The sequence below is a fragment of the Falco rusticolus genome, chromosome 8, assembly GCF_015220075.1.
Source record: "Falco rusticolus isolate bFalRus1 chromosome 8, bFalRus1.pri, whole genome shotgun sequence".
NCBI classification, from domain to species: Eukaryota; Metazoa; Chordata; class Aves; order Falconiformes; family Falconidae; genus Falco; species Falco rusticolus.
The window spans coordinates 51503538-51518590 of NC_051194.1; the positions used below are offsets into that span (position 1 = coordinate 51503538).

At 41.8% G+C, this 15053-nt stretch overlaps 1 protein-coding gene across 4 annotated transcripts in view; it reads right to left on the bottom strand.

The window, feature by feature from the left end:
* The window catches only part of PLEKHM3 (pleckstrin homology domain containing M3), a 122505-nt gene that overhangs the window by 59193 nt on the left and 48259 nt on the right, over positions 1 to 15053 (bottom strand). For all 4 annotated transcript variants that reach the window (XR_005105757.1, XM_037397547.1, XM_037397546.1 and 1 more), the window contains 2 exons: positions 13629 to 13822; positions 1396 to 1459 (listed from right to left, as the gene is read on the bottom strand). Coding sequence is in view for 3 of the 4 variants with exons in the window: in XM_037397547.1 (XP_037253444.1) it covers positions 1396 to 1459; positions 13629 to 13822 (258 nt within the window). In the remaining variant the exon portion in view is untranslated. The remainder of the gene's footprint in view (positions 1 to 1395; positions 1460 to 13628; positions 13823 to 15053) is intronic.

Here is a 15053-nt window from a genome sequence, read left to right on the forward strand (position 1 = left end):
CCAGCAGAAATAGTAATGAAACTATATAGCCTCTCAATATGATAAGTTTGGGGCTGAGGCTCTCAAGGGAAGAAAAGGTGTCTTGCAAACACAAACACAAAGAAACGTGCGAAAGCAAACTGCTAAATCAATGGATGAATTGTGACTTCTACCCTCCCTCCCTCCCACAGGGTGCTTGATAAGCTGCTGATTGCTTCTAAAATATCTACTACCAATGTTAGGAACTGATTAAGCAGCTTACAAAGCACTGGGGCTAATAGACAGGCCCACCAGGGAGACTGCAGCTCTGGAGTTAAGTAGCTTGCTTTTTTAATGGCTTGATTATTAAAGATGAGATAGCAGAACATGCTGAAAAGATGTGCAAACAGGTTTAGACCTCAGATGACTGGCCTTTCTATTTTATATATGGAATCATTTCTACCCTGTGACTTCCGTGTTTCCTGCAGTTCTGTAGTCTCCAGCTCTGAGGGACATCTGAACCTGAACTACCTCAACTTAAATGTGTAAACACCCATAACTGACTATGCGACCCATTATCCTGCAGAAAAGGCACCACCAAACAAGGGAAACATCAGTGGAATAAACTTAAAATAACGTGTTTTACACATCACTGACAATGGCATCAGAGTGCAAACACAGACATGCCCAGGTCAGCTAGCACATCTTACTCACTGCTCCCTCCATTGTGCATCCGAGTGGTGCAGCACATTCACCTTATATTCCCTGTCCTCTCTTTTCAGCTCTTTTTGCCAATTTCTTCTTGTTCAATCTGGTACGTAATAAAATTCTGCTGTTCGGGCAGATGTACTGCAAGGTGCTTGTTTAGTTCAATCAGTATGAATGCAAGGACATGTTTTGCTGGTATATTACCTCTTCTGTGGTCACATCTGCCATAGTAACATTGCATGGCTTAACTCTGTACGGCAGGCTTGCTGAGTTTTTTCTGTTGTTTTATTTGTATTTTTTTCCCCCCCTCTTATGGTACTGCCTAGCAGATTTTGTAAATAAGTGTGTTGCCCTAAGGACTGTACAAACTCATAAATTCCTGAATAACTATTCCTTCAAGCAAAGAAATAAATACTACTTGTCACTTGTACGCTGAGCCTTAGATGAGCCTTCATTGATCAGATGAAAAACTCCTCACAGCAAAGTTCTCTCTGCAGACTACGTTTTTCTTCTGCAGCCTCTTTCCAGCTCCATTTCAACACCGATGCTCTTGGCTTTCTCTCTCTCAACCCTAACTAATGCCCCATTTAACCTCTTTTTACATTAAACTATAAATCACAGAGATGGCTTGGAAGTAAAGCTATTTATGCTACTACTAGCTAAAAGGGGGACTGTACAGTTAGCACTGAAGACGAGAACAAGCTTGATGTGTAAGTTAAAGAAACTTACCTGCTGAAGGTCTGCAAGGGAATAAAGATGGATTTGCTGGAGAAGATACTCTCTGGGAAAGATCCTGGAAAAGAGAAAAAAGTGTGTGTCACGCCTTTTTGATGGGGAAACTCAAAAGATTTCCTCTCCCCACCAAGACTGCAGAATAATGACGCTAGAGACAGAGCTTGTCAGAAACTGGAATTATGTCACCCTGTAAGAACCAGCTACTTTTACAGCGTTCCTCACGGGCACACAGTTCCATAATAAGAACGAATGCTGTGCCAGTGTCATTCTCTAACTATCAGGTAAGCATGTACCATGACATTTAAAGCTATTGAAAGCTCATCCTGAGGACAGAAGGTGTTTCTTCAAACAATTAATCCGGTAACAAAACCAAGTAACTCAAACTACGCATCAGAAGTATTTCTTAGGTTTTTTAGTACAAGATTCCTGGTCTGCTAGAAAGCTATAAGAGTTAATTTCAGATGTGATTTATGGTTTTGTAACTGAAATAACTATATTGGGGAAAATGTCATGCAGATACATTTTTTCCAGATACTTTTCTTCCAGCAAAGCTGACTGACATCAGTTCCCTTTTGCATACAGAAATATATAGATTGGTATAGATTTTATAATGACTTATTTGAGAAAGGTATATTTTCCTTACATAAACCAAGGTTTCAGGCAAGACCATTGATTATCCACTGACAGACCTGTTCAGTAAAGCTAAATTACAGAACCCTGAACAGAGAAGAGATGTCCTAATTAAAGTGACTTGAAGTAAAATGAAAACCTAGGTTAAAGTAACATTAGAGAAAAATGAACCTTGTAAAGTAAGCAGATATTAGCAAGAAAAGTTTATGAAAACCTACGAATCTGCCATAAAGATGTCAGGAAGACGAAAAGTGCATCTAATTAAAATGTCTATCTTTGTGTGCACACACAGAGAAACAACTAGCTGACCAGCTTTATTTTCTATCTACACAGAACAAATGTCACACCACACAAAGGCATCATGATGAGTGGAGAATCGCATCACTCCTGCAAAAAACACAACCAAATATCTGAAGAGGTGCAACTATTTTACACTACCTGTTGCTTAGAGAAGAAATTGTGAACTCAGTTCCTACATTACAATCATGTAATTTTAACGCAATACAGAAATCAAATTCTTGACATTACTAAATGCTTGAACAAAGCTCTGGCAAAGACTGGTTTATAATGGTGGAACTGAACGGCAGTGAACAGAAAGACCACTGGACATGTTCAGAAAACCAAAAGGTACTGAAAGGACGATGTGAACTTACATGGTCATGATATGAGACTCATGAAAAAGTACACAGCAACTCAAAGAGATTTTTAGAAACTACGACAACGTAATTAGCTAAAACACAGGTCAGCAGGGATAACAGCACCAACTGCAACCTTTAACAGAACACTGAATCTAAGAAATAACGGAAGTACCCCTCTTCATTTTAGTCCATCAGTTGTCTTAAACAACTACCTTAAACTGATGCTTTCAAAGCTGTGTTCCAGGGACTTGGCCTTTTCACTGCAATTAAGGTGAGTGGTACAAAGTCTCATACTCCTTTTGTATGTTTGGAAAAAAAAAAATCTAAGTTTTACTGGTGTGGGAGGGGAAGAGTCCTGCAAGCAAGGCACTGACAACTGGGCACTGCCATCTGACGGCACTCTTCTGGAGCAGGACTGTGTCCTTGCTCCTTCTGACTCAACAAGCATGTATGCTCTACCCACCTAATTCTCAGCTGCAGTCTCACTGGGATACTGCATTTTCCGCTTTGAGTTATGTAGGCTACACCACTGCTCCTATTAGAAGTGACCATGTTTCAGTGGCTCTGCTGTATCACACCTTTGTAATACATTTGGCACAATGTTAAAGACCACTAGAAAACAATCAAATTCCAGGTATTAGACAATATATGACATTGGGATTCCTCATTTGCACATACACGATTTATTAAAAATGATTGCTAAGGAGTCAACTCTGAACAGCATTTTGAAGCCATTAGTATTTTTCAGTTCTGATACAATTTCTTCCATTAAAATTTCCCCATTACTCCTCCCGATCACACAGGCAGGCACTAAGCAGTGTGGTAGCTTTGCTAGGAACTGTATTATTTGCTGATGCCCTTACAGCAGTGCTAAGGAAAATAACTAGCTAATCAAAGATTTCCTTTTTCAGGAAATAACCTGAATAACCCATAAGGCAGAAACTGTCAATGACTAATATCGATGACTAACATCATGTTCCCCTGCCTTCAAGGATTGCATTTTATTTCCTGCAAGTTCTAACCCCTAATAAAAAGTGTGCAGATGAAAAGCAAACTCATGATCGAGGGACCTCCTTTATCAGGTGGTGTCAGCCAGCACAAGTCCTGGCGACAGTTATTCTTTCCCTGTACCTGCCCCCCTCCCTGAGGTATGTTAGCTTGCAGCAGCAGCCCTGCAGAGCCAGCACCCAACACTACTCCTCCCTTCCTTCCAAATCTATTTCCAGGAACAGAAGCAGGCACTGCCCTCCCAGTCTTATGCAAGACACATATATACATGCACATACCAGGCACTCAAGTGACAGGAGTGCTTATTTCTATTGCTATAGAAACTCTACACATTAAAAAACCCTCAGTAAGTAAGGATGGTCCAGCTTCAGATTTGCAGTCCTCCTACTGACTCAAAAAACCACAATTTGGTTGTGATGGGCAAGAGAAAAAAGCTGAGCAGACAGAGCTCCCACATTCAACAGCATTTACAAATTCCTTATTAAGCAACCGGACCAGTTCCTGTATGACTCCCAATACGTGTGGAGATGCAAAACACTCCCTTTGCCACCTGCCCACATCACCAAAGGTGGAGAGCACACAGGTCCATGAGTAGGAGATCACTGAAATCACCTTCAAGTAGGCAGCTCAGTCCCTGATCACTTAAAATATAAATGATGCACCTTCACCACACCTGTGGTGAGCTGAGCAGCTGTTTCAAAATCACATCTTGCTGTGCTGCATGTCTGCAATTAAGATCACCTCCAGAAAACTTCTATTAGTCCCATTTGGAAAGGAAAAATGAAACTTAACAGCTACCTGAATGTAACTTGTGAAGCCACCTCTCAAATACATTATTGCCAGTGTTGTCACTGGATGAGGAACAAAAATATAAGCAGCACCAGAACGTCAAATTCAAACACATTTTCTAAAAATCTCATGATAAAATGCAAGCAAATCAGTTGGGGCAGGAAATCCACACAGACCAAGCAAGAAAATGAATGACAGCTGGTTTCCAATAGCTTGCTTGTCTGCACAGGTTCTTTGAACCTAATAAGGTGGTGGCTTTATATAAAGTATTTTTCAGTAGGGGGCACACAGGACGAATTTAGCACCTCTTACTTCTCAGCCCAGACACTTCCTCTCGCATAATTAGTAGAAAGGTAATGGCTTTGCCATCTCCAGCCCTCTGTCAACTGCAACTGAAATTGGTCAAAGGAAGCCAAAGTCAGTAGAGTTCAGCAGGCGAGATGGGCTCACACAAACACCATGCCGTTGCGTTAGTGTCCAGACAAAGAAGTACTACGTGGCAACCAAATCAACCTAAAATCACAGTCATACCTACAAATCTGACACAGACCACAGAACAGGTTAAGACAACTACACTTAGAAACATTTCACTAGAAAACACATATTTACTTTCTGCACGAGATGGATCTTTGAGCGTGCTTGGGTTAATAGAAGGCCTTAATCCAAAAAGACCAAAACATCTGCTTGCATTTTATTTTTCCCTTGATATAAAGGTCCTTTACAAACACCAAATGGGAAATCTCTAATAAGTTATTTGAAAGCAAAATGAAAGACGTCAGTTTTGTAAATATTTCAATTGATGCGTTACAACAAATTGGATTTTTTATTTAAAGTTGTTCTATTAAAACCATTCAATAAACAGTGTCCTTTCAGTCAGATCTTAACACAGAAAAAACCTGGAGCAAGCTAGACAGAGGTCAAACACAAGATGTTAAGACTCATCACAGGAAAAACGCAAACCTCTGCTGCCTCAGAATGTGACCTGTGACCCTTGAGAGGCGAATGGTATCGAGTGCATGTCCACTAAAAGCACCTCCTAAGCTTTCACAGTTTGGAAACTCCCAAACCAGTTTCAACATCGATGCAAAACAGAACAGTTGTGAGTCACAGGGCTTCTGTGCTATAAACCCTGGCTACCAGTCAGGGTTAAGCCTGCAATGAACAAACCAAGTTCAATGCTAACCAGCCCTCCAGCTTTGCCAGTTCCTGTGAACAATGAAATCCAAAGTCCTGTTGGTTAAAGGTCTCTAAATTGCTTTATTGTTATGTGCTAGAAATAAAGCAATCAGTGCAAGCAGGGAAGAAACTCACCATCAGAGACTTTCAGTCCACCTAAAAGAGAGAACTGAGCATTCTTGGTTTGTGATTATTATTTCTTTTTGTTTGATACTTTGAAGCATAACCTTCAGGCAAGACAGAACCAGAAATTTCATCCCCTTTCGGGTGATCTTATCAAGTAAGTATTTGCACAAACAAAGGTTATCTTTTAGTGTCCTCCTGCAAACAGAACCACCGATAAGACTTTGCTTTTTGCATGTGGACAAAGTGCGTAGTCATGGTGCTTTGTTAGCACTAAGTAATTGCTCTGCATTTAAAGCCTGTTCATCATCAGCTCAGGTAATTTTTCTCCAATGGGTTAAATACCCTGACAGCTCTGCTAAAGCTACAACCAATTAATCTGCCCAAGCCTGACACTATAACCAAAGTACAAACGTGATAAGCAGAGCGAACTCTTCTTTTTACAGCGCAATCAAAAGAAACCAAGTTAGCTGGCAGGTGGGCACAACCAAGTCTCTTTTGTACCAAAACGCCTGTTGAAACCTAGGACGGGAGGGGAGCGGGGGGGGGAAGCTGGCACCGCGATTTCATGTGCCAGCCAGGAGTGTCTTGTTTGACCAGGCTGAGAATTGTATGACTGAGCTCTGACTCACGGGAGACGCAGATGCACCAGTCTAACACGCAGCCACACTCACACGTCCTCTCCACCCCTCTGAGGAAGCTGCTACACCCACAGCTGGCACAGCACCACAGGTACCCAGGCACCGGCACAGTTCATACCCTGGCACCGTGACTTACACCACCACCAATTTACTTTTACACTACTGCACCACGCTGCAAACTAAAGCAGCTGGAAGGCAAGCGCATGCTGCTTACTGCTGCTCCCACAGTTTTTCCGCCCCCTAGACACAGGGCAAGAGGATCTCTGATCCCACTGACAGGAGCTCACATCTTTCTGAGTTACTACTTGATTTTAAAAGTATGGAGGGGGATCAGCAAACTGCCAGCTACCCCAAATATATGTAGCAGGGTACATAACATCTCTTCCTAAGTTTTCTCTTGCAATTCATTTGACACGGAATCTGTTAATTTAAGGTAGATAACAGCACCAGAGGCGAGGGGGAAAGGTAGGATTTTTTCCAGTGTTGCTCATTCTTATAGTTTTAGTCAAGCTTTTGATTTTGTATTTCCTTGGAAATTAACAGAAGTATGTTGGGCGAGGAGAACCCCAACTTTCCAGCAGAAGTAAGTTACTCGAGTAAGTTGAGCCTTGGGAAACCCAACAACTTGGAAGTCAAAAAAGTAGTAATAAATTAACGAATTAAACCAAAACGCTACTTATTTAATTCATGTGGTATTATACCACATTAGTGATTTTTTTCTAATTCTATGGGTTTGGCTAAAAAAGCTTTTGTAAACCATTTCACATTCGTGAGGTACAAACACTCTTCTGGTTATGTTCTAGGAGCAGACATTCCCACATATTCTCAGTCCGCATTAAGTGCTAGAATTATTAGCAAGCGTGTCCAGGTAAGTTACTGTTTCATGTTGTTATGAAATTCCCCATGAGCACCCCTATGTTAAAACAGTTACTCTTATCATCCACCAGCAATCCTGAACGAGGACATAAACTTTCAGCTAAAATGCAGTACACATTAACTCTCCTCTGTGGTTACTTGAGCAAGGTTACGGTAACATTGTGAAAGACAAGAATTACTACATATCAAACTCAGGAATCAAGTACCGCTGTTACTAAAAGCAGGATGCAGAGAATTAGAGGCACACAGTTTCATTTTGAAATCAAAACAGCTTATAACTTGAAGTGAAGAGTAAGAAAATGCTCTCTTTTTGTCAGGCACTTCTGAACCCTTGCAGTTTGCTGCTGGAAGTTCTGATATAAAAACACAGTGATAAAAATGGCACAAGTCAGATTTAACATCGTGTCTAGATCTAATGGGAACCTCTTTTTAAATCATTATGTTTTTTTAAAGCAATCTAGTCTCAAAAAGTGAATGGAAACCACCATTTTGAAAGATGTCCAGTATTACTGATCTATTTGACAAGAAGATGCAAGTGTGCTCCTAGACCAGAAAATGCTAACATGAACTGAAAGACCCACCCGTCCTCTGGAAAATGTATTGTATATACCCTGGCATGCTCCTCAGCTGGATGTTTACCATGGTAGAACACTGGCTTGTGCTTTTAACCATCCCTTGGCTTGAACAGACAGCAGCACTGCCTCCACCCTGGCTGCTCTGGCACAGGTCTTGCTGCTCCAGCTCGGTTTGTTATCCCTAGTTGGAATGAAAGCTCAAAGTCCACCTTAACTCCATCCCCTAGAGCCTTAGCCAAACGCTTTTTAAGATGCTAACTTGCAAGGACCCTGCATACACAGCTACTTCTTCAAAAAGACACAAGAGCTGGTGCAAAGAGGTGGTCTGTTTCTAAGAGCCCCATCAACAGGCATGCTTTATTTCAGCTACCGCAATGACTACACACATGCAGCATCTATATAAAACAACAAATGGCTCGTGCCATCTCTGCATTTATTTTCTCACCTTTCATCACTTTAGGTTGTTGTTTGGTCTTAACACCGGATCCTCTCGGGATAGCCAGATACCCTCTTTGAATGAGTTTCTCTCTCACAGTCTTTCCAATCACCTGTGCAACAAATCTTCTTCTCTTGGTCTTGCCATTAACTCAGAGCCCTGGGTGCTATGAATCCACACCCTTCTGTTCCTTTCCTGCTTAAACTTTCTTTTTGCAGTCTACTGCTTTCACGAGATATGTCTTTGTTCTCCCACTTTAGGATTTTCCACTTTCCAAATGGCCTACGCATTGCTAAGAAAATGGAGGAAACAGTCTCCTTTGACAGTCTGAGCGTGACTTAATGACCTTCTCTTGTCCTTGGTCTGAAAGATGACATAGTCCCAGCTTCACATACGTGAGGTATTTGGTGGTATAGTGATTGCATAAGATCAATCAGGATTCCTGTGATGTGTTTAGACAGGCTCCCCAATTGCCACACAAATATTTTGAAAGTCATCTGCTCCTGTGTCAGAAGTGGTATGCCTAAGGCCCCACACTGTAGGCAATGACAGGACTCTGTTGTTCGGCGTTAACTGAATTTGGGCTTAGAATCATTCAGGTTGGAAAAGACACATCAGGTCCAACCATTAACCCAGCACTGCCAGGTCCATCACTAAACCATGTCCCTAAGCAACACATCTGTGTGTTTTTTAAGCAATTGCAAGGATTCCTGGGCAGCTGTTTCAATGCTTGAACACCCTTTCAGTGAAAAAAATTTTCCTAGTATCCAATCTCAACATTTCCTGCTGTAACTTGAGGCTGTTTCCTCTTCCCCTATCACTTGTTACTTAGGAGAAGAGACCGACCCCCACCTGCCTACGACCTCCTTGTAGGTAGCTGTAGAGAGCAGTAAGGTTCCCCCTGAGCCTCCTCCTCTCCAGGCTGAACAACCCCAGTTCCCTCAGCTGCTCCTCATACGACTTGTGCTCCAGACCCCTCACCAGCTTTGTTGCCTGTCCCTGGACATGGTCCAGCACCTCAATGTCTTTCTTGAAGTGAGGAGCCCAAAACTGAACACGGTGTTCCAGGTGCAGCCTCAGGCTTGTTTTGCATCATGCTGACAGACTGCCAGGCTCAGCCAGGACCATACATCTGTGGCACTGGAGGTGTACGTTCAACCTCCTGCTGCAACAGCAAGCTCTAATTTGGTCTTCCTGTAAGATGCTAAGTAATGTATGCAGCACTGGTGTTTTGCTAGGGTAAAATTCATGTATTGCTGTTCTGGAGCTGGCAGACAACAGAGATGAGTAACAAGATGGAAGTTTTTCCATATAATTTCTCACCACCATTCAGAAGATTTACTTAAAGAGTGAGGGCACTGCAATGAGCACTAATGTATAGGGGAATGTGCTGCAGAACATTTACCTTGTGTCACTGCCATCTGTCTAAAATATCTGAGCTAGCAACACCTGAACTCCAAGTTTAGGTGTATAGCTGGCTGAGAGAGAAGAGAGCCCAGAGAGAGTTCCAAGGCTGACTTGGGTTAGCCTACCCTAGAGTAGATATGGAGGTGCCTGAAGATTGCTCAAAAAATCATTCTGACAGTTCCTTGACCTGAAAAGCCTTCAACCATGACAAGAACAGAGGAAAACAGGCTGTGGCATATGGACACACTGTTAGTCTGTCTTACGTCTAGAGATAAAAGGAAAAAAGCAAAACCAGAATAAAACTTGCAGATTTACAGAATAACCTCATTATTTAATGGACTTGGAGATTCTCACTCTTTCCCAGCTATCAGTTTTACTGGCTCCATCCTGCTTGTCTGTGCCATTCATTCATCATCCCTAATCTGCAGGTCTTGGTGGGACCTGTACAGCTCCACTTGCACTAATGTTAAGTTGGCTCTAGGTTTTGGTCTTGTATATTTCTGCCTGAATCCTGTCCACACAAGCAAGGCAACCAAAACAAGCAAGAACTTGTTGAGTAAAGACATCTGAGGCAAATTATGTCTGTTGCAATACTGAGGTGACAGCCACAGCAAATTGGGCGTAACAAGGTCCCTGGTAAAACAGGGAGCTCAGCAACAGGCTTGGAGTCTCAGCTAATGGCAGAGGAATGCTGCTGATTCGCACAGGTGGAGGGCCTTATTTCTCCTCCCAGCCGTGTTGGAGTTCCTTGCAAATATAAAAAGAACTTAGAATCCAGTGGAGCAATAGGTGAGAATAAATCATTATAACTGATGAAGACCACTTTTATTGTAAGCTTTCTAGCTACTTTCAGGATTTCTTCCACTTCTTTTCCTTTCTTCCTTCCTTTTTAATTCCTCTCTTTCTACTTAGTCACTTTCTTCTTCAAAGTTCACAATGTGGTTCAGCCCTGAGTTCTCTGCTAGATGCCAAGTTTCAAAGTTCCCAAGTACCTAATCCATGCACACGAAGCATTATAAATAACATTTCCACATTTATGCCAACTGGATCCTGAGCTAACCTGGTTTATAGCCATCTGGAATTCTTCAGAAAAAGTGACTTGCAAGCACTGTAAACAGTTTTGTCTTCCCGGAGGACACCAACAGTTTCCAACTTCATTCCCATCTTCATTTTGTGATCTGGGTTCAAGGGCAAGGTATAGATTTAAAGATGATGATAATGCAAATAGCATTAATAAAAGAAATCTCAGAGTGATCTGCTTTTCCCTAATAAGGCAGGCTCTATCAGTGTCCCAAAGGCAGCAAGGTGCCAATACAATTAATCAGACTGTTTTTAGTTCTCCCTAGACAGCAATATTAACAGTTTGTTTCAGTCTGTTTATATGGGTCTGACAGGTCTTCAAGATGCAGTGTTCACTTTCTTGTGATTAATAGTCATTCACATACTAAGGTAAAGACCAAGCAGAAAAAAGAATGTTTTTAGAGCAGGACTGATAACCAGATTCTCTCCCCCAGTCTTTCATTTCTAACTAGCAAACAGTACTAAATTTAGGAATGCTGTCTCACTGTACTGTTTTAACTCCTCCTTTTTTTGTAACTTGCCCACGTGATGAGCCAAAGGGAAATTTAAATCACGTATTTTCTTTGTTTAATTTTCAGCTGTGATCTATAAAGCAATCACATTGACAGTGAATGTCTGCACCGGGGATAACAGATGCAGAAAACAAAGCCATTGGGACTGTTTTGAGCAAGGAATAAATCCTGGGAAAAGAACTTTGCCTCCTTTCCATCTCTGCAGACTTCTTAGAGGAGATATGAGGGCACAACTGAGCACCAAACCCACCCTGACAGAGCCTTCACAGACCAAGAAGGAGCTAGAATCTAAGATGTGTTTTGTACATTCCTTCAGTGGCTTTCACAGCCCTTTTAACAAGTCCTACCAAACTGGAGATCCTTCCCCTAGTACAAAACCAAACTCTTCTTCGGCTGGGGTCCTCCTCTCCACCACAGAGAGCTTTACTTGAAGACAGTATGAAGGAACTCATGGATAAGAAAACGGACCATTGGACTACTTCCCAGTTTCCCCTTCTGCCATTCTGGGTGTTTCATTTTGATACAGGCAGGTTTTCCTCTCTCCTCCCTGCCCCAAGAGAAGACCATGGCACACATTTCTGTGCTAAATTTTCTCCATTCTCTCTTCTCTCCATTTTCTCAGCACTCGTCATCTGTCCTTTTTGGAAGCAGGTTTTGGGGCTCCCCTTTTGTCCTGTTTTCTTCATTAACTCTTAATTTCCTGAGATCCCTTCTCTCTTTGAATCTCCTCCTTCTCCTGGCTTTCCCTCATCCTTTGTCTCTAGTCCATTCATTTCTCTACTTAGGCCTCCTTTGATCTCTCTTCTTTCACTTTCTTACCCAAGTCCATTCAGTCTTGTGCCTCCTCCTGTCTATCTTAATCAGGGTGTTCTTTTCTTCAGCATTAATCAGAAAGCATAATTTCTTTTCTGCCATTTATTCTGAACAGCAGCCTTCACAAACCTTATTCCCCTTCTAGTTTTATTGCAATTGAAGAGGATGGCGCAGGAAAAGTTATTGTAGCTGAACAGCAAAAAAGCTCTGCAAGATAATACCATCCTCTAGAACAGAAGAAAAATAATCCCAGTTTTTAAAATGCTGTAACCTGCCCTATCAAATAACAGGAACTGGATAGTAAGACACAAACTCATAGTAACACACAATGTCCCTGCCACAAGAACTCAGTAGTGCTCTCCAGAAACCTGCTGCTGTATCCTTCTCTTAGTTGTTAAGAGGTAATTCATCAAAGCAGTGACATAGGTTATATACCAAATAGCATACTGTCTCACTCCTTACCTGGGATAAAGGCACTAGTGCAAGCCTCCTCTCCCTCCCAGAGAATTCAGGTCCCCCATCCCTAAAACCACCATGCTCAAAATACAGGCACTGTTACCACTTGCTTTCTTGCCCTTTGGCAGCTCATAATTTCAAAGCAGAGGCTTTCCTATTTGCAGTCTTGTCTTACGTACAAACTTGGGTATACAAATGCTTACAGATGCATTTACCATCAGGTCAGCTGCGTCTGCCTGAAGCCACTCACCTCACAGTACAGCATGGGCACAGACATCTCCCCCTCTCTTGAGGAGATCCACAACACAAGTAACTTGGCTTTTTTAAGGTCACAACTGTGGTTTGATGGTTTCAAGATTATTCATTTTTAGCTTGTTAGAAAAATGCAGCAGCAGCTGGATAGACTTAAGATACAGCCCTTTTAAAATGAAGTTCATTTTTAATAAAACTACTGTTTTATATGAAACATCTTCTGCTGTGCTGTAATCATGTATTTTCCAATAAACAAAATGCTCAGCGCAGCCATGTCATGGATGGAAAGGATAGTGGCTGAGCAAGAGCACAATTGCTCTGGTGTCATAAATCATATGCTGGGTCACATACCAGTGGACTACATCTGGCCCCTGCCTTTGTGTGAGATCATGTCACAGAAGAGGGCAGAAGTGCTGGACAGGTGGGTGGCTCTGGCCTCTCTCATGCTTTGCCATACAGTGAGGTGTTTCAAAGGTCCCAACAGTGACTACCACACTGTGATGCCATGGCAGGGAGCATAAGTTATTACACCTGACTGAAAATACTCACGCACAGCCAGGAAGCCTGAGGACTGAGGAAGAATAAAAGATGCTTACCACAACGTGTGACCCCTGGGCTAATAGTTGCCAAGAACAATTTCAGGTATTCAAACCCTATAAAACCATTTTCTCTGGAAGCAGACAACCCAGCTGCCCAGGGAAGTCAGACACAAGATACAAGCACAATAAGGTCACACCTTCAGAAGCAGATTGTGACAAAAAAAAAAAAAAGAGAAAAGCAATGTGACAAGGAAACTACATCCTTGTGGTTCTTACCTTCTACGCAGATCTTCAGCCACTGCTGCTCTGCAGCTGAACAAATAGGCTCGGAGAGATTTTAGCTGCTGTCTCAGGCGGACAACAGTTGCCAGAGGTTCAGCATGCTTGTACAACATGGGGTTTTCCTGCTGGATATCAATCAATGGCTCCTCATAAACATATTCCAGGAACTCTTTGGCTTGCTTTGACACCTGAAAAATAAAGCAGTTTAGCTAGGCTTTCCTCCCAGCTCTTCCTAAGCAATCTTTCCCTCTGTGATGTGAGCTATTCTCTGCATCTGAAAACTTAACTCTGTTACCAATTACAAATGAAGACAGAGCTGAGAGAGATCCAGCTGTCTCTACTTATAGCCAAGTCAAACTTCATCATGCCCATCCAAGTTGAGTGTATGAGATAATTACTTACTTACCCAAAGTACAGCGATATCTGCAGCCACACATGTTTTCACTGCAGGCTAACATCCTTACTACATGTTTTTCAAGTCTAAACACTGATTACCAAGTTTATTCCCTGTTAATATTTTTCTGTTTGCTGTTTTCTTTTTGGCAAGAAGCAAGTGATTAGCTACGTGCCAAAGCACAACATTATAAAAGGAAACATAAACACTGCAAATCCAATCACATTGTACTATCCCAGGGTACAGAACTCCAGTGTAGAGTATTGCTCCCATTTGTTTCATGCTCAGCAAATATGGTTAAAATTATATAAAAAGAAAATAATCAGAAACACATCTATCAAACTGTTGTGTTTTTTTTAAAAATACAGATAAATAAAGTTGAATTTTACTGGTATTGCTTACTCCCAGTGTTTCATCTGTGAGAAATTTGTGCTGTGTTATACCCCCACCTGCAAAGAGGTACTGTAACCTAGACAAAGTAATGGGACTTTTGTTCCCACTAGAAAAGACACTCCTGTTTCTGAGGTGAGAAGGCCAAATTCCCTCTCATTCCTTATTTCTGCATTTTATCACAGCTGGAAAAGAGAAGATGGGATTATCTGAAATGAGCTGGAAATCACTTGAAACTGTGCTATAGAAATGCTATTCCTTCCACAATTCAATTAGTCCTCCTGGACCTTTAAATCAGTGTTTACACTGAGTTGAGGGAGGCATGAATTAGGCTAACAAAGGGAGAAGGGCACACCATAGCCTCTTGAGATTTAGGATGTTATTTCCCTTCCGGTGCATTAAGGTAGGAAGAAGGGAAAAGCAATATACATCCTTACAAATAGCACCACTTCTGAAACCAGCACAAGTTACAGAAGTCACTAGGTACTTGCAGGGAAAGCGAGCTCCAAGTGTAACCTTTCCACAATGCACAATAAAAATATAAGAAATAATGCAAAAGCCAGCCTTCCCACCAATAACTACACAGGTAACACAGCATGTAATTTTAAATACAGCACACCATAACTCCACAGGTT